This window comes from Haliaeetus albicilla, chromosome 19 (assembly GCF_947461875.1).
Source record: "Haliaeetus albicilla chromosome 19, bHalAlb1.1, whole genome shotgun sequence".
Lineage (NCBI taxonomy): Eukaryota > Metazoa > Chordata > Aves > Accipitriformes > Accipitridae > Haliaeetus > Haliaeetus albicilla.
This window is the reverse complement of record NC_091501.1, coordinates 988,317-1,013,640: the sequence shown is the minus strand read 5'-3', so window position 1 is coordinate 1,013,640 and position 25,324 is coordinate 988,317. Positions and strand designations below refer to the sequence as shown.

Here is a 25,324-nt window from a genome sequence, read left to right as displayed (position 1 = left end):
TGCAAAAAGAACATACACACTTACATTAACTGGGACAACGGTTATGACCTTTATGCTTTATGGTCAGGAAAGCATCTGGGAAGATCAGTGGAAAAATAATTAAAGCACATTTTTGAGAGGGCATATCACTTCTGAAGCATAGGGTAGTGCTCCCTGTCTGCATGAGAACATGGCATGAATTCACATATTCTCACAAGGATCGGGGTTACAGAACTTCACGTATTTCTGTGTAGCAAGTCCATTTTCTTGAAGCAGCTTGAGGTACTCAGCTTGAAAAAGCACAAGGTTATGCTCTTCCTACCTAGCCAGTATCAGCATTTAAAATTTTCAAGATTCAAAATAGGTGGATTCAAGAAGACAGTGTGCCTACTCACTGGTAATGTACATTCTAGCAGTTCAGAAATCTCACCACCAGATATTTAGGGCAATAGCCTATCATTCTGTGCCACAAACATACTTGAAGTTACAAGAAAATTATGTCAAAAATCTTGTTCTTTAAGAATTATTTTAATGAACCAAACATGAAGTGACATAAACACAGACCAAGGAAGATAACATGAAACCAGCCCCACCAGTTGCTGACAGAAGGTAAAGATAGAAGAATAGTTGAGGATGACTTGAGGGAAAACAAGAAAGCATAGTGAGAGATACTCATTCTTGCCAAGAATGTCAACCAAATCGTATAGTAGTTAAAATTTCATGTCAAGTGCTTAAATAAGGTCTCTACTTTGTTTCTTAACACAGCGAGTCCAAAGAAGAGTAGGGAACAGGCTATCCCTGAATTCATGGCAACAGGTCCTATAGAGTGTATTCCAACTTTCTCCAAATAATGGAGATGAAGGTGGCTAAAAAGAAAGAGAAAAAGAGGAAGTGAGGACCCTTTGTTACCCAGCCTGGTCTCAAATGGAATGCGTTTTCCAGACCCCACAATCTTTGGCATAGGTTCCTTTTTCAATGTCTGCGCGAATGCTTTAATCCCATGACAGTGAAGGTTGCAGCAGTCAGTTTCTCATACACTAGGAACATAAGAGCAGCAGTAAGGACCGTCTGCAGGAGCTTTGCTTCAAGGCCCTTGTAGAGTCCCATTAATCCAAAACGCCTAAGGAAAAAAAAAAACAAACAAGAAAACAAGCGTGAATACTCTTCTGTAAGTAAATAGGTATACTGCAAGTATCACAAGTTAATGACAACTGTAAGAATCTTGAAGTCATTCTTGATTTCTTGAGTGCCAGCTATGTTTAATAATATTTTAAAGAGAAAACTCTACAGAAAGTTAAGTCTTTTGTGCAAGAAACTTGCTTCTTTTCAAGACGAGAGGTGAATGAATTAGTATTCATCGATATCCTCGATACCACTTACTGTACAGGTATTGAGGAGAATTTGGTTTTGTGTACTTATTCCGCAATATATTACAAAAACCAGGTTGACTCAAATAGCAAGTTTACAGCAGGCAAAAAGAAACAAAAGTCAAATCCAGCAACATTTTTAACGTATTAGTAATACTCAAGTCTTCTATATCATGTTAGGAAAAAACCCAGAAAGCTCACCTCACTCTCTGTTGAAGAAGGTAAAGAACATTTCTAAGACTGCCTAGTGTTCGGTTCTCTGGGTTCAACCTGTGGCGTCCAAACTGAAAAAAAAAGGAAGAGCATTTTGTTGTACTATTTCCCCATGGCACGAGGCAGAGAACCCAACATATGCATAATATCTGGAGAGCCTATCTTAAACCTCTTTTAACATTTTCCAGGTTATACTAGCCATCAGTGAAGAACTGAGGCTAGAGCTCACACTATTGAACTTTACATAGCAGGGCATTAAAACAGTATGTGCTACAATAATTTGTTTGTGTTTAAGATAGATTCCAAGAAAGTGTTACACACGGCCATACTTGCTCTCTTTTAGTTGCTCTGGAGGAAAGTTTTCACAATCTCCAAAGCATAATTTGCAGAGTCTTAGTAGGCATATGACATTCAAAGCAAGTTCTTTCTGACTTGCTCAGCTTTCATTTAACAAATCTTTACATTGAGGTTGCATAGTTAAACCCAAAATTTATCTGCCCAGCAACGGTCTTGGAGCAAAACATTTACATATTAACTGCTGTGGAAGAATCCAAAATTGATCCACCTACCTGGCCTAAATAATACTTCTCTCTCACTTACTGTGTTGGCTTATCCCCAAACAGTTTTTCAGCAGGCAAGATAGCTGCTGCTGTAATTTTATGTCTTGGAATTAAACTAGCAATTTCAGCAACTCCTTTTCTAGCATTCATCAATACTCTTATCTGATACAGGTCAATAGTACTGTCAGCAAGCCATAACTATGAATTATTAATATACAAGGGTTGCCACACTTCTATTTATAATAACATAGCCAAATAGCTTTTGAAGCCTGTATTATGCTCTGTGCCAAGAAAGGTGAACTTGAGCAACTGCCTGTGGATGAGTTTCTCCCAGAACTTACTCAGGCAACTGCTACTTCTTAGGCATAAATTACCCTTGACAGTAGGTAGATTATGCAAGCAGATTTAGGCAGTTCAGAAATTCTAAAAAAATGCCAGGATGACACAGGTCCCTTGCTGTATGTCTTAAGAACTCAGATCGAAACAGCAGCAACAGAACGCTACTGGAAATCTCTCTTTATTAGGCAAATATGTGCTCACAATCCACGATCTTCTCATCAGCAACTAATTTGATATTGATAAATCAATGTTAAGGATTATTGTCAAAGACTCAGACACCCCCCCAAAAAATTGCTAACTAGGTTCCAAGTTACAACTCCAGCTGCTGTCCAGATTACTCATAGGCTTCCAAACCACACCAGGATTAGGTGCTTCCTTCTCCTCTCTTCTCCACCATCGGACTGTTTTTGTACTGCAAACAAAGGCTCAAACAAAGACAGAAAAAAAAGTTCATTTCTCCCTAAGACATCAATACTTCACTGATTACTGCAGAAGATTACCCAAAGGAACTAGCGTTCTCTACGCTAGAGGAAAGAGGCTCGAGTTTTAAAGAGAACTTTTTCACCCAGGATCACTAAGAACATTAACAGTATTGCTATTTCTCCAGAGGCAATTTTAATTTATCCACTGTTTACCGACACGTAGGCTAAAGAATAGTTTTACTGCATAATAAGTAGCACCCATGCCATGTATTTTTAATGACTGAAAAGGAAATAGACATCCCAAATGGCAAGGCTGGAAGTTGCTTACTGCTATCAATTACACAGGATAACTGTTCATTATATGGAAGCAAGATAAGCGCTTTGCCAAAAAGTTGAAAGCAAAGGTGTAGAGACTTCATTATGAAGAACCCTAACTTTCAAAAAATAGTAAATTTCTAAAGGTTTAAGGTTCAAAAGAGTCCTGTACTTCTACTCTAACAATAGACCTTAATTATGATAAGTTTTTATGAACTATATTGAGATTGTATTAGCTTGTGTGTAAATCTGCTAAAATTGTTTCAAAAAACCCCCACAACTATACAAAGTATACTTAATGCAGAATGTTATTTCTGAAAATACTAAACCTTTATTCATAACTGTTTCTTTAAACATCACTTAGCGTGAGTGACAAAAACTTCATCAAACGTAACAATGCTAGCTTTAGATTAAACGTCACATTACGAAGTAGTGCAAGTCTGAACTGGACAGCACAGGTACCCCAGATGCCTGTTTCTGCTGTTCTTGCCAGAAATGTTCAGGGTTTCTGGCTATTACTTCTTTCATAGAGCAAAGGGAAAGAAGTCACCACTAGTGACTGCAGAACTAGAGCTAGGGTCTTTGTATTCCCCATCATCACAGGGAGAGGATGGACTGGCACTGAGAAGTAGAATACAGGTCACTTTATTTCACAGTGGGCCACTGTGAGAAAAATCCCACCACCACTGGGACACTGATGGCTAGCTGTGCTCCAGCAGAAAGGCAACTCACCACTGCTCTGGCAAGCCAGGAGCGAGCTAGGTGACTTCAGCTGAGGTGAGCAGTAAGCAGCAGCTGGTTAGTACATCAAGCTAGCAGCACAACTTACCAGAGCTGCCGTTTTTTAAAAGAATGACACTGTCACCAAAAGACAGAAAAATTTTGTTCAAAAAGCCGAAAGGAGATAGACAAAACATGAAGTAATAGTTCAAGATTGTAACCATTTCTATAGCAACCATGGAAAGGACCGAGGGTTGAAGCTGTTCTATTGATGTAGCCCCAGGAAAATGGCACTGCTGTGCAATGCTAAGGCTAAAAGAGAGCACTTCAACTTTCCTTCCAGTTCTCCTTCACACAGCAGAAAATGCATCACAAATTAAAAAGACTGATGTTGCAATTTATCCAAAGAAAGCTATATTTGCTTAATTTTTTTTTCCTGTATCTGTCACTTCAGCAATAGAAGTCTGCGTTACTATAACTCATGAGATGGGTAAGTCCAGGCTGTTAAAACAGGGTAAGACATCGAATGAAGGCACTAGCTCAGCTGATCACAAAAATTTATGAAAACTTCAGAAAAGATGACTGCTGACAAAAACTACAATGTGGCTGACACATCTACAATGCTGTGCTGGTTTTGGCTGGGACAGAGTTAATTTTCTTCACAGTAGCTGGTATGGGTCTATGTTTTGGATTTGTGCTGAAAACAGTGTTGACCACACAGGGATGTTTTTGTTACCGCTGAGCAGTGCTTACACAGAGTCAAAGCCATTTCTGCTCCTCATGCTGCCCCACCAGCGAGTAGGCTGGAGGGGCACAAGGAGTTGGGAGGGGACACAGCCAGGACAGCTGACCCAAACCGACCCGAGGGACATTCCAGACCACATGACATCATGCTCAGCATATAAAGGTGGGGGAAGAAAAAGGAAGGGAGTATGTTTGGAGTGATGGCGTTTGTCTTCCCAAGTCACCCTTACATGTGATGGAGCCCTGCTTTCCTGGAGATGGCTGAACACCCGCTTGCCCATGGGAAGTGGTGAATGAATTCCCTGTTTTGCTTTGCTTGCTTGTGCAGCTTTTGCTTTACCTATTAAACTGTCTTTATCTCAACCCATGAGTTTTCTCACTTTTACCCTTCCGATTCTCTCTGCCATCCCATTGCAGGGGAGTGAGCGAGCAGCTGTATGGGGCTTAGCTGCTGGCTGGGGTTAAACCACAACAAATGCAGATGCCATTCTGTGCACCATGAGGTTGGTGAAGTAGAAAGCTGTGCAGACAGAAAATTGTCTAGTGTCTTTTCAGGGTAGCAGCAACCACACAGTAAGTATATTCAAGTCCTGTTGGTCTGAAATATGGTATCCAAACTATCTTTTTACAGGCTACCAAAAATCAATACATTTAGTACACTCTAATTAGAGAAGAAAAACTAAAATAATTACAAAATTTGCATGAAAATCACTTTTTCCAGATGAACAATTAACAAGAAAAACCCCGTATTAGACAAGTCTGAAAAGTGATACCCTTAACATGGAAGGCTCACGTTCAATAAATTCAGCTAATTCTCCAAATTTATACAAGTTTTAGAACATATACAACAGCTTTACCATACATGTAAGTTAGGGCTTCTCCTTGCTTAGGAAAATAGCATTGTATTTCATGTGGAAACATATATTAATATTTAACTGTTATAAAAATCATCAAGCAACAGCTTACAAAAATAAATTAACAAGCAGAGAAATTAGAGTACAATATGCTTGCTTATGTATGGCCAGGTCTCTTCCCCACCCCCAACTTTGTCTTGTTTCAATATTACAACAACATTGGTACATACTGAAGATAGCAGCATTATCCAGCATACACACAAATTGCAAGTGAGAATAAATGCAAGTGTTTCCATTACCACTACAATTACCGTACAAGGCTGGGCAAGTGGTTAAAGATATTATTTACGAGGGAGCTCAGCTTCCCCTGATGAATCCCATTCTGGCTACTGACAAGGTCAGGCCATCATCTGAATAAAACAAAACCTATGAATAGAACTTTTTCTGGATTACCCTAGGTCTTCTGGGAACAAACTGGGTTTAGAGGATTTAATTTTAACTTCCCACTTGACACATTTTCTATTTATATTCAAAGAAGTAAATCTACATTTTTGTAGTGCCTAAAAGCAGTATGGCGCATCAGCTTCCGTGAGACACTGTATCTGTGCATTATGTTGTCAATCCTACCAGCTACTTGAAACAAATGTGCACCAGTAACACCAAGTTCCATCAGACCCTGTCAGTACAGGATCAAAGAAGAGAGGCATCATTATCAGTGACCTGCATTGTGCAAAAGGAGCTCCCAAAATGATGGGTTCATTAACACAAAGGAAAATGAGCCATTTGAACAAGGCTTGCATTGTACAGAACAACTCAGAGGCAGTTACCCTGAAATGAAATTATTACTTACCCGCAGAATTGACTGTATTGTCTGCAGAGGATAAGTGAGGGTGGTGGCAACTGCTTTGGCTATTGCACCAATGACAAAAGCATCCAAAGATGTGAGCTATTCAACAGATAAAGAACACATTACTTCCACATAGTACCAGAACAGCCAGTTACCCATATGTGTTTGGGGATTTTGTACCGGTACCTCCCTTCTGGGTTATCTAAGTATCTTTGGCATAAAGATTTCATGAAGTCTCTGGGTTTTCTCATTTTAAAGAGTTAGTTATAGTTCAAACAACTCAGTTCCCGCAAGTAAAGTTCATTTGTAACTTCTACATGCTCACAAGCTTTTGCATTTCTCACTATAACTAGGTTACTAAAACATCATGAAGATAAAGCCATACAACTAGACCAATTTAAAGCACTGACAGCAGACAAAAGATAGCGAAGTAGCATTTAAACATACCATCAATCAATAAGCATTTCAGCTTTTGCAACATTTAAACTAACAAGTCACACAGCACTCGTGAAAAGGTGACAGTGAAAGATTCCTTGAACATCACCCTATAATCCTGAGACATAATCACTACACTATCAGGCAGAATTTTAGTCTTGATGACACAGGCTAAATCTCATCCCCTATTAGTTAAAAACACCTGCTGGTAGCCCATCCCCACCTCCAAAGCCCACACTGGTCTACGATGCACCAAATAGATTGTTATAGCCTAAGCTGATTACAGTGCGTCTCAGTTTAACAGTGTGAATTAATCACTGAAAATAAGCAGGTGCCCATATCAAAACTCCAAATTTGCAAAATATGTTGATTGCAATCAGAAATATGCACACACATGCACATCTTAAAATAGTCAATCTGGAAAAGATCAAATAGAAAGAAAAATGTTGTCCAGAATAAAAATGACCATTGCTAGGGGAAAAAAGTATTTTCCCTCTCTGATGATCATGGACAAAACATGCCCTAATTTAAGCTAGAACTAAGTAATTTAAAAGAAACACAAGAAATAAATATAGCAATTAGTCAACAGGCAAATAACAATGCAGAGGGAAGCTCAGCTCATCACTCAAAAAATGTATTGTCCATAATGTAACTGGACAGATCCATCAGGCACAAATAGAGTGCTACAGCTGCAGTATTGCCTAAGGATGGTAAAAACCCCAAGCCTCATTTATGAAGCAAAATCTCACATAAAAATAATTTCACTATGTCTTGAGGAAAAACAAGACGGCTTTGTAACTTATTGATATGATCTAACATTTTAATACAGCCAAATACGTTCTAAAGTCACAAATTAACAGCAAAGAACTGCACCTTAAACACATAATACATTATGATATTATCCTAAAATGCAACAGAAATGCTCTTCAATTTTCTAGAACATAAAAGGAATGTGAGTTCAGGTGAGCTGCTATATCTGATATAGAGAAAAAAGAATAAAGAAAAAGACAAGGACTATAAAGCAGGGACAGAAGAATTATTCTATCTCTATTTAAAGAATCAGGGAGGCATGGCTGCAACACTATGTTCAATCCTAGTGTCCATCCTTGCAAAAAAGGTATTGAAAAATTGAGGGCTTCAGGAAAAAAGTGGTATTAAAATGACAGGGTCCAGAACAAATCTGTGATACTTCAAAGGCTCAGTATACTTGATTAACTGGAGAAAGGGTTAAGAGGTGACTTCAAAACAGTCTGTAGGTACATATTTATAAAACAGATATATTAGAATTGAAATATCTACTTTAAATCAAGACCTGTGAACAAAGCTAAACAAATGTGGACAAGAGGTGCAGTTTTATTTTTACAGGAAGAGGAATTCATCACAGGAATATCTTCCCTAGGGACATGAAAGATTCATGTCTCACTTCATGACGACAGACCTTTTTTAGAAGATATACTAACTCAAAAAAACCCTCAAAAACACAAGAACCAAAACCAAACCTACATTTCTGAATTCATTCAAGTAACACATGTCAAAGAACCTGTCTTATAAGACAGCATGTCCATCACCTGGCCTCAAAACATACTCACTTGCAGCTGCTTTTTCAAAAGCTTCCGTTTAAAGCCTTCATAAAACATGAACTGTATGGCAGGATTGAAGACCAGCAGCAAGGAGGGGAAAGTACCATTCCATAAAGCTACAACTCCTTCATCTCGTATTATCTGATGAAAGGCATCTGAGAAGAAACGTGGAAAAAAATTATTAAAATTTTGAGTACAAAATTCTGACTGCAGAAGATAAGAAAAGTTAAACTTAAAGCCTAATATTCAAAGTGTATAAAAATCCACTGCAGTCTTTTATGCAACTTTTTTTACCTTCCATTCTAATCTGGAAGTTAACAGAAAAACAGTAACAAAGATGGTTCTTGCTCACATCACCATTAAAGTAAACAAAGCTTATCATCTGCACAGACACCCTGCTCTCTTTAGTACAAGCTCAGCATCAACATTAAGGTCTTCTAAACCGTCTTCAAAACAACAATATTTATTTACTTATTTATTTTTAAAAGGAAGAGAGGCTGAACATGTGGGTGATTAAGAGATTAAGGTGAGTGAAGTTTAATTTGCAGATTGTCTGTCTAAACTCAGACTCCCAGCTACCACCTCACTGGGCTCACTACTACTCGAGCATTTATATAAGACATCTGCCTTCGCAAAAGGTATTTTAGTTACAGGTGTGCATACTACAAACTCTTAGTTATCATCAGAAATGGCTAAGTCCAGTTTCCTGTAAAACTCAATGACTGCAAAGTGATAGGGAAGCATAGAGATTCCAGGGTGAAATTGGTTACATGAATAGAAGTCTTCAAACATCAGTGTCCTTGATATATTTCATTTAATGAACTTCTCTTTGGTTGACGATAACAACGGGTGCTTACCTATTATACCTTTGTAATTGGTTGGTACAATGTCTTCATTTCTAAATTTTGCTCCCTGCAGCTTCAGACGTGTGTTCACTACCCAAAGAGGAGTAGTCAAGAGTACATTCACTACACCTAATGCAAAACAGCACAAAGAAAATCAGCAAGAACCGGAAAAAGATTTCAAATGTTTTCTTATCCCTTTCTACTGGGATTCACACGCTACTGAAATTACCGGCAGGAAGAGGGGAAAAAAAAATTAACACAGCATATGGGAAAAGTAAACTGGTAATTTGTAATGAGCTACTTCAGGTATCCCCCCACAGCCCCACCATGAATTAGTTGTCAGCAGATTGCATGCAGTGGGAAGACACTTCTGCTACTCCTCCCCAAAACTTAAACAAAACAAAAAAAAACCCCAAAAAACCCTCACACAAAAAAATCTCCCACCCCAAACAACAAAACACACCAAACAGGAGCATGTTGAAGGAATCTTAAGTGAATTTGTTACTATGCTGCATTCTACACCACACTGGAGCACAAGATACTCTACTTTTTCATGCCCTACTTCACTCCATGATGACTTGCTGCCTGCCTACTTTCAGAAAGAAACACAGAGTGATAAGGTTAGAAAGATTATTTTATAAGGAGAGATCAAAACAGATAAGTGCATGCAGCTTGATTACCAGAACAGAGCTCCTACACTGCCAAAAGAATGAGGACATCTAGCTTCTAGATTCACTAAGTACACTTAAGGTGGAAAACACAGGATTCTGCAAGTATTTTAGGTAAGGCTTAGAAGTGGCAAGAGATTATACATAATAACAAACCCCAACAGCAAAGCTTGAAAGTTGAATATCAGAAATTAAGATGGGGGAAGAGAAACAGACAAGCATACATAAGGCTGCAACAATGAGGTATTGCAAAATACAGTTCTAAACCAACAGGGAGAAGGATTAAGTGACATTACTTCTGCAGTCACCTGGTACAGGTCTCTCCTGCTCAGTAATGACCGAGGCAGTTACTTTGAAGTAAATATGCAAAAACAAGCTTCTGATCTTTCTTATTAATCTGCATCACAGAAATTAGCAATTGCTTCTACATCGGTTGCTTTGGTAGGAGTCTGAGTGACAGACTGAATTATTCCGTTATATTGAGATGGACACACTACATAACCATCAAGAACAGTGAATCTGAAAAAGGTGAAACTTTACTACCTACATTGTGCCTGTTTGTTCTTTTTCTTTTCCTTTAAAAGGGTTCAGAAAAGCAGAATATAAACATAACTATTTCAGTATCCTTCATAAGCACTACAGTCAGCTCTCAAAAGAAGTTTTGAGCAAAATCAAGCACTAGAAAAGGCAAGCCACATTAATCTCTCTTAACCAAAGTCAGTGTGATTACATTAAGGAGCAACAGGTTAGAGCACAGTCTACTTGTAATTTTTCACCCAGACTCAGTTAAAGGAAAAGTCATAAAACTTTATTTTCCAGACTGGAAAGGAATTTTTTTTTTTTTTAACTGTATTTTTCCAATCTGTATTTGCTACCAGTAGTAGGAATGAGAGATGGGTAGGGAGAATTAGTAAACACCTTAAGTGGAATTTTTCCATTTACACCAGATATTATTCCATTATAAAGATATAAACTACTGACATTGAAGAAGAGCTAGTCATTTAACTGACAAGCTGTTACCCTAAGTCCTATAGCCTTTGTTCCAGAATGTAATTAGATGGAATTTTACCCCAGTGATAAAGCTAGCTTAGGAATTTCCACCCTTATTTTCCCCCAACTATTCAACCATTCATTGTGACTACATTGAAAGCACAAGAAACTAGCAAAAAGTTAACAATAAGCCCTCCCCTACTCACTACACCCTCCTCCCTGTGGAGCCCAGTATATCTAGGCACTTACTGTCACTTTCAGGTGACAACCCAAAAACAAGTCTGGAAACTGACACCCAAATGCTTACATTAAAAACTCTTACTTATCATAACCGAAAATATTTCAGAATTGGCACTTATCTTTTCCTCTAAAAAAACCTATCACCTCTCCCTGCCACTTGTCTTCAACATCTAAATGATGATGCTTAGATAGCATGGTAAACAACACACCAGACACCAATAAAATACTAGACCACAGCAGCACTGTGCTTTGTGCCAGAATTCACAACAGGAACAGTTTATGCACCTGCTGATGAGGTGGGGAGGACACAGAAGAGCAATCAGAGCTGTACAACGAAGCAGGTCTGCATACAGTGGGAGGCGTAAGCACTCACTGGGACCTCCAGTGGACTTCATAAAGAAAAACATTAGACAGAATATACTAAAAATACATTTTTGAGGAAATTGAGATTTTTCAGTATTACCTGCAACAACCCCAAGAACCAAGTCTTTTCCAGTGGTTGAATGCTGACCTTTGATCCAGAGAGCTTTAAGACTATTAAATGTATAAAAATAAACAAAATTGGAGCAGCAAAGGCTGGAGATAACAGGGAACCATCCTCGATATGGTGCCAACCTAACAGAGAGGAAAAAGTCATGGTAAGTATCAGCAAAGTAATTATGTGATCTGGTTGATTTTACATGTTGGTGGAGGGTCCCAGAGATACAATACTGTATACTACATACAATACTAAACTCCTGACTATACCACAAAAAAATTAAGCACTTATAAATATAAATTAATCAGGAATAATTCCATTGAAAAGGAGCTGTAGAGGTACAATAAATTTACAGTGAGAAGCTTGGGACTCAGTCACTCCAAAAGTGAGTATTACCACCATATTTGGTCTCTACCAACAGCCAGCAGTGAACTCCAAACATCCAGGGGATGAATACATGTTTGAAGTATGTAAGTTAACATACAGACTGATACAGTCCGTTCAAACCATATACTAAAACATACCAAGACACAGGAGAATTCTCATCTTTGTTGAGAAACAGAGTTGTCAGTCCAATACAAAAGATAACACCCCAGTAAAGAGATGTTCACATCTCCAAGGAAACAAAGCAATGCTTAACATAGCTGGAAAAAAATTAAAGACAACTGCTGCTTTAATACAAAATAATAAAAAAAAACCTAGAGTAAGGAAGACAAAAAATGTATGTCTGGATTCTCACATAAAATTTAAGAATGGAAGACTAGTTACTGAAATTAATAGACTCCACCAAGGAGAGTTTGCCAAAGGATGCAACCTGGGGCATGAGATATGCAGGCGAGAGGAACTTCTAATAAATGCCTCACAGTGAAGTCTAGAGCAAATCAGTCAGGTAAATGAGAAAGAGACATTAACTAGATTAATCACAGCTGAAAAAGTGAATACCCCCTTGTGATTCACAGCTGTTTTATTTTTCAGGTGTTGTAAATAACAATAATTGTTAGTGTGTCATCTAAATCTATCTTAATGATTTCCTAACAGTCAACTAACAAAGCTCCCTTCTCTGACAGGCCTGATGAGCCTGTAAAACAGTGACACCTCAACAGTTGCCCTACATCCCCAGCATGTTCTACAATACATCCAAAAAAAGACAGTAATATGCACCTTCACTGAAGCTGCACAGGACAGGTAGAGAACTGGTATCATGTTAAGAGCATAAGAAATCTCTTCAACGAACAGCAGTGATCATGGAGGCTCTTTAGTATTCATTAAAATATTGGGAATACACAGAATATAAGGATCCCCAGGAAGGAGACCATAAAAGATGCAAGGCTGGTAAATGCAGCATCTGACTGCTCTTATAATCTAAATGCTAGTTTTTCATCTTGGATGCATCAAGTGCTTCTCCCTCCCATGTAGCTGGGAATATACCACATTATTAAGACTGCTTCTGAAGTTACAGGCTTAGCTAACCATACAGTTACAATTACAAATTAATTGACTATACAGTTAGTCATGAGCAGAATTAAAACAATTTTTGCATCACCTCTCTCTTCTGTGCTGGAAAAGAAAGGGAGAAATACCCTCTGGGGACCACATCCTCTAACTGAGAGTGTTAGTTTGGTTTTGCTTGATTTATTAACAACTGATGATTTTCAAACACAACATCTTGCAGTACAAAGCATGAAACTAAGACAAAAAACATGAGTTTATTTTAATGACTTAAATTGTCAGTGCTAGCATCCATAATTCACATACAAATACTTCTGCACACAAATAAAACCTAAGTTTGTATTCCAAACTGCAACCTTGAGAAGAACGCAGCATACACCAGTGAACACCTTTCATATCACCTAGAAAAGCTAAACCTATTTGCTTTATCTAGATGAGAAAAGCAGTCTCACAAAAGTACAAGATAAAACTCTACAAAGTAATGTGAACGAGATGTTTATGATCCCACATCACATTTCAGATTTGTTGTTGTTCAGGGGTTTATTATTCCAGACACATCTCTAAAACTAGTATCATTGCTTAGCAAGGCCTTCCCAGTGCCTTTGGAAGAAACAATGTTCCCCTCTTGCCAGAATTACTGATTTTTCTGTTTCACAGGAAAAGTAGGATTACCACTTTTACAGTCTCTCCACTAAAGTTAACTTCTTAATTTTACTTTTTTGCTTCTTTTTTTTTTTTTTAAATTGAAGTTTACTTGCCACCCTCATGTGACAAAAGTAATGCAGGAATATGAACAAAAGAGATCACGAGCTGACCGAGAAGTACTCACGCATACAGCTGTCAACTGCTCAAGTTCAAAGGCGGCAAGACATTATTGGCCAAGCAAAACTTTTGTCAGCTTTAATGTCCTGGAAGCTCTGGTCTACTTAAGAGTTCCAGGGATTCACTTAGGAAAATACTTGTAACAAGGACACACGTACAACTGTTTATCCCAGCCAGCTCAGCTCAGGCTGTGTAGCAAATACTAAAGCACAGCATTGCTGAAAATTAACTGCTTTTAGATAGATCTTGAATCTCACCAGCATAAAGTCACTTGCTGTTTACTTCCATGTGCTTAGGAGGAGAAAAAACTTCCAACTGGGAAACACGTCTCAATTATCCTGTTCAAAGTGGCTCAGCTGCCCGAGAGCTTAATCTTGGTTATGAGAAATGGACACACCCAATAATCCAGGTACATGAAGGTACGTTTGCATACAAACCTGCATTTCTGAGGAAGCACAGCTACCTCACTAATGGAGGCACAGTTACATCACTGAACAGATCGATTGCATAAGGCACTCAAGAAAGTTAATCCAAATTAGCCAAAGACAAACACATAAGATTATGCAAATCATATCACACTTATATGGAGACATTTTAATTCAGAGTAAAAATCTGTCCACAGAGATACAGGCTAACTATTCCACTTTAAAAGCAAATTCAAATTAGCTTTAGAGCTTGCCTACATGAAGACAAGCAGAAAATTAGTATCTACTCACAGGCCTTCTTCTCTGATTATTTCCAATAGGACTGCTGGTGTTGTCTTAGACTTCCGCTTCTCATCAACTGGAAAACAGAAGAACCAACCTTTTAGATTATTCTGATTTTTAGCATTCATTTTCAAGTCCTTAACCTTCCTATTCTGAACATACCACAGAAAAGCATGTTTTTTCTTCCTCATAAATGATAGATGTTCCCCATTTCTGCAGCAATTCCAGAAAGCACCTTATTTTTATTTGCTAGGCAAGGCTACTTCCTTTTTTCATTCTTCCCCAGACTAGCAGGTTCTGTTGTGCACCAGAATATCTGTAGTTACCAATTCCTCACCTGAGAGTTGTGATGTGAACTGAAGACAGGTTCCCCTTAGGTAAGGGACTAGAATTGGGCCTCCCTAACTGCTCTCAAAATCGTTCCCTTGGACTCCAGACTAGCACCACTAGCAGAGCAATTTTTTACAGTTTAATCTGCAAACAGCTAAGCCTTAGCAAAACACTGTCTCTTCCCGCATTGAAAGCGGCTCAACAGTGATATGGTGATCATTTCTCAGCCACATGTTTCTGACGACCTGGCTGATGATCTCCCTCTAGTTCTTAATAGCGCTTGAGTCACAGTGCTAAAATGCTTGGTGATTCTGTGACTTTTGATTAGAAGATACGAGCATTAGAACAACAAAGTTTGTACCCAGATGCATTTCTGTAAATATTGGATGTTCCTACTCCCAGTTCTAACCCTGACTTTTCCCTTTAAACCATTCTCAGGAATAATTCTAGACTAGTTTTTCATTATACTGCCCCTGCATTTTGAAGTGTTCTCAGCAGCCAAAAGCAACAGCACACAAATGTGATCCTGTGTAATCTCACATCTTTATTTTTCTTTTTGGTCTTAGATAACCGTTCAAAAGCCATGTCTCGCCACAGACCACACAGCCTTTTCAGCTAATTAAAAGGTTGCCCAATACTTCCAAAAGGGAAAATTACCTTCAGCGGGAAAAATGGTGTTAGTAATTAAACAGTGTTAGTGTTACACAGGTAAGATTCCTGTTCATGCAAGATAGGTCCCCCTACAACCACCCTTGCAAGTGCCCAAGCCAAGCTGAACAGAAGCACCAAAGAAACTAGTTTGACACTTACCCTGAAGTCTAAGCCTAGCTGTATCCAACGGAAAAAATACAGTCATTGCAGTCATACTGCCCTGAAAAACAAAATAAACTGGCTATATAGTGTATCAGTTGCTTGCACACATGTCTGCCAGACTCCTTGTAGCCCTCCACTTCTCACCCAGAAACCAGTCTACTGAGTAAGTTTAAAAAGGGGATAACCTCCATACATAACAATGTCTGTTTGAAGTGGGTTTTGGTGCCATGCTTACAAACAAGGTTTTCTCTCTTGTATTAGATCAAGCTAAAAATTAGAAACATTAGAAGCTTTTTGTCCAAAAAGAAAGTTTTTAAAGTCTGAAAGTTGATAAAGTGGGTGTCAGGAAACACACATATTGCACTTCCTCTACCTCCTATTAGCCTCAGTACCCAATGTCCAGGTTAAAAAAAGAAGATGATGACTATGACACAAGCAACCATTGTGTTACAATAACCTTGTTTTGACTTTAATAAAAGTTTTGGTTTTTTCTTATTAAAAAACTGATAGTACAAGTTCAGGGCTTATCTAGCATTGTACTAAATTCTAATTTAGGCAATAAAGATCTGCCTACCAAGGCACCCCCTGTGGCATGAATTACATATGATGAATTAAATCATGACCTAGATGTCATCAGATTCCCTTCTTGTGAATCCAACACTCTCTTCACTTCCTGTGCGATCCAACCATTAAAGCCTCTAAATGGAAAAGCCAGCAGCCACCCTCCTTTATAACAGGGTTAAAGACTGTATTTGCAAATGCCCTTATCTTCCATACAAGCAGCTGTTCCCTCTCTGTCCCCACCATCATTCAGCTTCTTCATTCTTTAGTACCCTGGCATTAATATCGCACAGCTTTTGGAAAAGATATCTATCTCAAAAGGACCCTGGCTGGGTGTAAACCTGTTAACACTCTACAGTAGTATTAAATGCATTAAATGGCTGCTAAAGCTGTGGCACTCTTCCATTAGTTGCCATGCAAACTCTTTAAATGGTGGGAAGGCCTGGGATACAGCAAGTCACACAAGCACTGTGTTTAAAGCATCCTGCACAGTGCAACTTGAACTTTTCTGGAGCGATGTTACATTTAAGCAAGCTTTGTCTCTGGAAACACTCCAGCTCGTGAGCAGGTGGCTTGGACCTATCTCTACAAACAGCAACAAAGGATTATTTTTCAGGTGGTACTTCCTCACTAAGACAACTCTTGGCTGAAGTCTTAACAAGACTTAAGTGTCTCCAGCTTTCATAACACCGGGTAGCAGATGAAAGGAAACACTTGGCCATGATTACCTGGTTATTTTAACCCATTTAGTTTGGGCTCTAGCCCAAAGGGCTGGTTTTGCTCTCCCACATACTTGTCCTGTGTCTGCTCTTTCTAGGTACCTACTATGCATGCAGCTGAACAGCAAGCAGGATTAATGAATCCATCTGACTAAAAATTTACAAAAAATAAATTCCAGCTAGAAAGCTAGTGCCAGCACAAAAAGAAGCGCCAGAAAGAGCCAAAATGCACCTCCTAATGACAGCTGCATTACAGCACCTCTGAAGTCAACCTCAAAACACAGTTACACACACCTATGCACAGAACAGCCACAAAACTGCAGTGACTACAAGTTCCAGCCTTCCCCTGCTCAATTTATCCTTCTTCCATCCTCCCGAAGTGAGATTTATCCTGAATCCTACTCTCAATGCAATCCGCCATGCAACAACACACACACTTGCACTCAAAATCAGAAAATGGAAATAGGGAAACAGTCAGGGTAGTGGCACACAGGACAAATGGGTGGACACAAGATACAGAATAGAATATTTCAGTTAGACCTACAACAATCACCTAGTCTAGCTGCCCGATCACTTCGGGGCTGACCAAAAGTTAAAGTGTATTATTAAGGGCACTGTCCAAATGGCTCTTAAACACTGACAGGGATGGAGCATCGACTACCTCTCTAGGAAGCCTGTTCCAATGCCTGACCACCTTCTCGGCAAAGAAATGCTTCCTAATGTGAAGTCTGAATCACCCTGACACAGCTTTGAACCATTCCCACACAATGAGCCTTACAGGCTCAAACTGGCTTAAAACATATATGAAGCTATAGCTCAACAGAATGTCAAGAGATAACTCAGCTAACAGATTACTGCCAATAAAAGATAATTTGTACCCTCTCCCCTCCTTTTGCTAAATTGAAGGAAATAAACTCAGAAAAGCAGAGTTACTTTTCTCCTGGGCTTATAAATGGAACAACTCAATTACATGGTGAGGAGAGTGCCAGAAGCATCATATGGAGCAGACAGGATTTCATGGCTAGAAGTAAGGGAAAGGACAGGGATGAGCAGGAGCAGACCTTTCCCCAGCAACAAAAACCCTTGAGATGGACTCAGATCCTTACTGAATTGCACTTGAGACCAGCAGGGAAAGTAACTCATATTACTGATTCCAGGAATATATGCTGATATGTATAACCCTGTACTGCTGAAGGGGTGAGGCTTCACTGCCTGCCTTCCCACCACCTCCCAGTTGGCACTGAATCTCAGTAGCTTGCCAAGTCAAGTCATGCTACTGCTGAATAATCGCTAGGACAGGTACAAACTGGCTTAAGCAATCCTAGCTCTTGGTCAACTGTATTTGCATCCCTGCCTCCTCCATTCTGGTGGCCTAAGTTTTGGGGCACCTACATGATGATGCAGACAAGGAAACTAAGCTGGCTGAAAACTAACTTTTTCCACTGGGCTACTTCTTCAGTCAGGTCAGTTCCCTGATCAGCTGCAGCACCACATAAACAACTGTGCAGTAGCCAAGAGGTGGTAGTCAGTGGCTAGAACAAACAGCCTGAGGTGACTGCTGCCAAGAAGAGGCATGCAGGACCACAGCCTAAAGTTAGGTTTTCTAAAAAATATTAATAATAAAAAATGTAAAATATATAAAAAAATATTATATTGTCCGTCAACATTCAGAGTCAAGCAAAGCAGCTTGACTACTGCCATAATACTCCTATAAAATTCTCATTCCTACAGCTTTTGTAACAGGAAGGTTACTTTATAACTGTATGCAGAGTTAAAGAATACTTACGTAATTCAATTAAAGTCCACAGGAAATCAAGCACTGATTTTTTTTGCTGCTCACAAAACTATTCATTTGTCTCAGGTTTGACTAGGTAGCCTAGAAGATGTATGAACTTTCATCACATTAGAACAAAAATTATCATGTCGTGATCTGACATGTTCTTCTCATTACCTCAGCACAGTTCTGTGGGTTGCTTTTTCTTTTTTTTTAAATTCTTGCATCGCATCCACACATCAGTGTGCTTTATAATAATTTAAACAAATGGTGAGACAATACCAGAACAGTTAGTACCCATGCCAAACATCTTGCCAAAATTTAGATATTACTGCAGCAAACAGAAATCTCTAAATCAATGTGCACATCTTTACTATACAAAAAAAAAAAAATAAAAAAAAAATCAAGGTTTTCAGCATAAGGCAGTAAAAAAAAAAACCCAAACAAACAACCACCTCATTTAAGGAAAAAATTCTTGCTCCAGGCTTTAAATTGTATATGAATACTAGTGACAGCAAGTGGAAGTCACAAGGGTACAGAATTCCAATGGCTCCAGAAAGTCCTGTCTTCCTTCATAGCAACATCACTGCTGAGATATAAGCATCTTCAAATACAATAGGGAATTTCTGTTAATTTAATTAACACCACCAAGGGACTTAAGATACTGTTTCATTACGTGTTTTAAGTTTATGGCCAGATTTATAAGGTTGGTTCATACCACAAACTTTGCTCAGGAGCACAGGCTGATTATAGTGATCTGTATATGAGAGTGAGAAGTTAACAGCGAGGGCTAGAAAGTATTACCAATTTCTGTACAAGCCAGCAAAAGGAGAGCGAGCAGTATTTCAATAACGAGATCGTTTGAGAGTTCCATTTCTTGAAAGTCCCCATTGCCTCTGATGCTTAAATAAGCAGACTTAAAACACTTTACGGAGCAGACGACAAACCCATGTTTACTTATGATAAAGACAGAACACCCTTTAGAGTCTTTTTTTCATTTCAGAATCAGCCATTATTGTTCAATAACATTTAGTGACTTTCATCCTATAGAAGACATTGCGAGATCTTTTAAGGTCTCAAATTAGAACAGGAAGTTTTGCCAGAACAGTAGATCAGCAACTGCTAAAATACACATTTAGGTGTTCTTGCCAGTCTGGAATAACCAAGGAGTAGAGCTTCATCAGCTTGCTGGTCCGACGTGCTACGCTGCGCTAAAGTTCTTAATCTGTTGGAAATACAGGCTGATTTGACATCTGCAGAGCTAGTGCTCATTCATTCAAGAGCTGGGCACACTGGGAAATCTACAGAGACCAAACACTACTTTTTAACCTACGAGCGTCCTATGAAAAATGTAATTCAATAACCTATACAAACCTCCTCTAGCTGCACCGCGCTTGCTTTGTGCTTTGGTTAACACCTCAGCGTTGCCTCACCCTTCGCAACTTCTAAGTATTTACGAAACAACCGCCGAACGCGGATGCTCAGTACAACTCGCCCCGTGAGGCAGCTGAAGCGCTCTCCCGACCTCAACTTCTGGCGGCCGTCAAGCCTTCATCGTCAGCTCGATGCCCACCGCCGGGCGCCCGCCCGCTCGCAATCCGAGGCGGCACACCTCGCCCCAGACCCCCCTCTCCCGCCCCTGAGGGCCTCGGGCCCGCCTCAGCCACCTCACCCCCCCGGCGGCCGCCCCCTCAGGCGCAGCCCCCTCCGCCCCCCGGTCAAACAAAAGCTTAAGGCGGCCTGCCACCTCCTCAGCGCCCGCCGCCAGGCTGGCACGGCCGCCCCCCCCCCCCCACCCCCAGACCCCTCGGTCCCCTCACAGCCGAGGCCAGACGCCCCCAGACCCCTCGGTCCCCTCACAGCCGAGGCCAGACGCCCCCAGACCCCTCGGTCCCCTCACAGCCGAGGCCAGACGCCCTCTCCCCCCACACACACCGGGAGCCGCCCGCAACGGCTCCGCGGCGCGAACCCCGAGCCGCTCGCTCACCACAGCCCCGGACACGGCGTGCACCAGGCTCTCGTAGGAGGCGATGGAAGACATCGCCGCGGCTCTCGCCCGCTCGCCCACCCCGGGCAGACCCAGGCTACCGCCCGCCGCCCCCGCTCGCCCCGTGGCGACCGCCCTCCTGTCACGTGGCGGGTCGGCCCCGCCCCTAGCCGGCGGACCCTCCCTCCGGCGGGCCCGGCGCATGCGCGCTGCCGTGCCTCAGCCGGCGGGGGGCGGGAAGGGGGGGATGGCGGGAAGGGGGGGCTGAGGGCGTCCACGGGAGGGGGCGGGGGTGGGAAGGGAATTCCAGCGCCTAGCTGTGAGAGAGCAAACCCGGGCGGGGGAATGCGTTACTGGAGAGCGGAAAAGGAGGTGGGAAGAAGAGATCTGAAGTGCTGTTCATGTATCTGGTCTTGTACACTGGGGGTTTTCTCCACACCGAGTAGACCTTACCTCGTGGGAGCTTGGAATAACTTCTGTGGCTTTAAGGAAAATACAGAATTAGGGTAGATACAGAGGAAATCCGTTGTTCCTTCCTCTGAAACGACAGTAGCACCTTTTCTCTCCACCACCGGCTTCCCTTTCCCAAACATTTAAAATAAGCATTTAATTACGAAGAGAAGACCGTATTTAACTTAACACTGTTTCTACCTTCTCTGACTTCAGCCCCTCTCCTTCCACCTAAAGTCCAGTAGCTTTAAAATAACACTTCTTCAGGACGATCATTCCTTACTTCTTATTCCACGTGGACCGGTCAAGCCTGTTGGTTTTCCCAACTGTCGTGTTTGCTCCTTTCCCCGTCCCGTAGCCCATTCCTCCTCCTCCGCCATCACAGCTGAGAGACTTCCCAGCGCCCGCAGCCGGAGCACGCCGTTACCAACAGCATCTCCGGGCTCGTCGCTCCCTTTGCTGCCTGGGGACGGAAGGAGAAGTGCTGCAAAGACAGGGCTGGACACGAGTAGCCGGCCCAAGGACGAGGTAGCCACGGCTTGCAGCAGTTAGGGCACACGGCGACAAGTCTGTGAAATGCGCCGTTTGAAAGATGCCGAGAATCCTATAGCCTCCTTGTAATCTTTTACATAGAAGACGTTCTGCAGGGTAGGAAGCAGCTGAGGGAATGGAATGAGGTTGGACGTGCCACAATTCGTAAAATCACTTGGGGTGGCACCTGTGTCTGTTCCTGTCCTGTTTTTTTTCCCCACTCCCATGTCACATACGGGTTTCCAGATAGCTTCAGGGTTTTGCCTGTATTAACAATCCTTCCCCTTTCCTTAGCTTCACCTGTACTTCAGAAAAAACTATAATTAAAGAATGAATATTCTCCTTAGCTTTGTCTCATGTTACTCCTGAGCTCTTTTGTTTCTATTGTTACTCCGTCATCTTTCGTTGTCTCTTTCTGACCAGACAAAATAACTTTATAACTCATTCTTCATATTTGCAGCAATTAGTTCTTCGACGACAACTCTCCGGCTGCCTCTTGCTTGAGCTGCAAGAGCTTCTAGCACTTACACTAGTGGTAGGAGTCACCATGCCAGCCATTACCGAAACACGGACAGGGCAGTGAGCGCGTTACACCGTTCCCAAGAGTTTTACTACCACACCGCCAGATAAGCCATTTCCTTTTGGGAAGGCATGCCTTCATCAGGTGGCCTAATAACAGACCACTCGTCTTTATTTACCCTTCTGTGAGGAAAATCTCCATGAATTTCTGCGAGGGAGCGGGGCTGTAAGGAACGCAGGCTGCTCTGCCGAAGGCAAGTGTTTTGGTTTGAGAAAAACATTCTTCCAGTGCAGTGCTCCAGAATCCCTGTGCTCCAATGTCAGATGCTGACACCAGCAACCTAAGAGGCCACAACTGTTGATTCCTTTATGCGAGGCTGATACCGCTGGTAGTCCCAATATATATATATATATATTTAACGGGATCCCCTGTGACGCATGCACCCACTCTGACTGAGTGAGCAGTACTTTGGTTCAGGCATCACCGACAAGTATGCCTGACTGAAATCAGCCCTGCCGTGCAAACCCCGAGAATTGTGCTCAGCCGTATCTCCTCAGGAACTAAGGAGTTTAGGCCGTGTCTTATCAGGAGCTAACAGTACGAGCCGGAGCTGGGACTAGACAAAACTGAAACCGCTACAGCTGCACATACACCAAAGGGGGATTGACTACGAGTCAATCACTTTACGCTATAAATATCTGTATTTGAGCTCTCCTGCACAGCAGCGGGCTGCCCGGCGATGATGTCCCCCTTGAGCAGGGACGCCTCTCAAGGTTACTCCTTGAGGTTGAGACCCCCTCACCCGGCATCTGATATCTGTGATGAGCTGAGTGACGTTTTACATTAGGCTTAAAAGTATATTGTATGCTAGCGGCATGTTTATATATATCCAGCTATAGCTTAATTATTAGAAGTGTAGTAAGCAGTAGAGTGTTTGACCATTGTCTACTTTTTAAATTGTAATTTAAACGATTGTCAAATCACTGTTTAATTACCATTCAATTATTGCTTAATAACCATTCAATTACCATTTAATTTTCATTCAGTCATCAATTAATTATCATTTGATCATCATTTAATCATTAATAAACCCCTTTTAGTTAACCCCACAATGATGACTTCTCTTAATAATTCACCTGTGACACCCCCCTACATGCAGAAGACTCAAACCTTAATTTAGAATTAAGGTGCACACAGTTCAGTGGTTATCTCATGTCACTAAAGCAGCCAGGAGCAGCTTAGGTTTTACAAAACCAGGGAACAATTACGCAAAGTGACTTTGCACAATCAGGTACGTCTGCTTTTTGAAGAAACGCCTCAAGCAGGACACAAACTCACATTACTGCTGTTCTTTGTGATTCCGTCCCTCTTGTGCAGAGGGAAGCTCTCACCAAGAGTCAGTTTGTACTGAAGATTGGTTTTCCATCATAAATGTGCACCCAAACCATTCTATACTATTCCTATTCTATTTAGCAACATTTTACATACAACACTATGCCCCGTACATATTGCAAAACAGAATATTAACAGGTAACGCAACAATTGCAATATTCCAAAACCAACTGATGTTATTGTTGGAACATACAGACCTAGTGCAGCTGTCCAAGAAAAACAAGGAGAACGCTACAGATTAAGTTAAACATGACATGCCAGTGTGCTCTGTAGGGAAAAAAATGGAACCTACCTATAAAAAGTTTCATGAGGAGATGGGCTTAGGTCTCCACAGAAACACTGCAAATTCAACAAGTTTCCAGGCAAACATGTAATACGTGCATGCAGAGCTTACTGAAGGACAAAAGGCCCAAATTACCTCCTTTTCCTCCCATTTGTCAATTCTCTTAGAAAGCCTAGAAGAAGTGAACCAAGTTAAGCAACTATAAATATGAACACATTCTCTGTACATGAACTGCATCTCAGTAATTTCTTGTTTGCATAATTTTAATTCTGCAGATTCCTGTACAAAGAGGTAACAGGTCTTGAGAAGCTTTAACCTTGACAGATTTTCTTCGGCCAGCCCACAGCTTTGCTTCTGATTCATGACAAAAAATGAGGACACTGTTGGTGACTCCAGAGGTCAAATTTTGCACTGTGTCTTACCTTAGCAAATAAAGGATGAACTCCGAACTTAAACCAATTTTACCCTACTACTCTCCTAACATTAATTTACAAAAAAAATTTAGGAATGCACATCTCCTTTTTTGGCTTAGAAATTCAATTCATTAGAGAGTGAAAACATGTTAAGACAGATTTACTACTTTCAAAAGGACTTTCTGAATCCCTTGCAAAACTTTATCTTTCAGAAGAGGTTGATAAACTGCATCATACTCCCAGTACATCATAGATTAAAGCAACTGGAGATTAACAAATGAGACTGTGTGTGCTGACTATTTGAATTCATTAAATAGCGCAGTGTTTGATCACACAAACTTGGCAAGATTGGACTTAAGTCTAAGGCCACGGAAAGACCAGCCTGTTCCAGAAGCAAGCATTGTAATCACAAACATATTAAAAAGCCCATTGCTTAAGTACGTGTGTGTTCACGCTTTGCCTGAACCAATTTTGACTGAGCCTTTGGAATGCCACTGTTTTCCCTACAGACTTCACTTAGGCTCAGGGACATCAGAGAAGTTGAAATGCTTTTCAGTTTAAATTACTTGAATTTGCCATTATTAAGTTTAATCTCCTATTATGCTACTTGTTTAACAGCCTTACTAGTTCAGACCAAATGTTCCTTAGCCACCTCTAGTTTTACATAGACTAAGCAATTGTCAAAGACAAATTTTGGTGCCTTGGTGTTTGGTTTCTGTTTTTTTTCCCAGGCACTTCCTAAATATCTAACGTCTGTTCTAATTGCACATTTTTGTGGTCATCTGTTTTTTCCGAAAAGGCTAGTGATTCATTCCAGTTTTGATTTTTACTGCTTCTGGTTTGAAAAGTTTTCACACAAGAGACTAAAGAAACAATATCACGGATTACAATGTGGCTTCTGAAAATCTATTTCTCTCAAGCACTTTTCCTTATTGTAGGATAACACCCCAAAAAGCTAGAGCAAATCTTCTTTTACA

The 25,324-nt window shown here is 40.7% G+C and overlaps 1 protein-coding gene across 1 annotated transcript; it reads right to left on the bottom strand.

Annotated features, from left to right (window-relative positions):
* Window positions 1-488: 488 nt before the first annotated feature.
* SLC25A17 (solute carrier family 25 member 17) lies at window positions 489-20,915 on the bottom strand. The gene is made up of 9 exons (XM_069807146.1): window positions 20,759-20,915; window positions 15,715-15,775; window positions 14,584-14,650; window positions 11,582-11,733; window positions 9,233-9,349; window positions 8,385-8,530; window positions 6,364-6,459; window positions 1,548-1,630; window positions 489-1,099 (listed from the first exon to the last, which is right to left on the bottom strand). The coding sequence occupies exons 1-9, from the start codon at window positions 20,810-20,812 to the stop codon at window positions 952-954; spliced, it is 924 nt and encodes a 307-aa protein (XP_069663247.1). The 5' UTR covers window positions 20,813-20,915; the 3' UTR covers window positions 489-951.
* Between the last annotated feature and the right edge of the window lie 4,409 nt (window positions 20,916-25,324).

What these genes read in the sequence shown, in the direction of transcription:
- SLC25A17 (XM_069807146.1), bottom strand. Translation starts at nt 20,812, where the DNA reads ATGTCTTCCATCGCCTCCTACGAGAGCCTGGTGCACGCCGTGTCCGGG. An exon ending in CAATTACAAAGGTATAATAG is followed by an intron (nt 8,531 to 9,232) that starts GTAAGCACCCGT and finishes GTTTCTTCTCAG; the next exon opens with ATGCCTTTCATCAGATAATA. An exon ending in CAATACAGTCAATTCTGCGG is followed by an intron (nt 1,631 to 6,363) that starts GTAAGTAATAAT and finishes TTTTTTTTTCAG; the next exon opens with TTTGGACGCCACAGGTTGAA.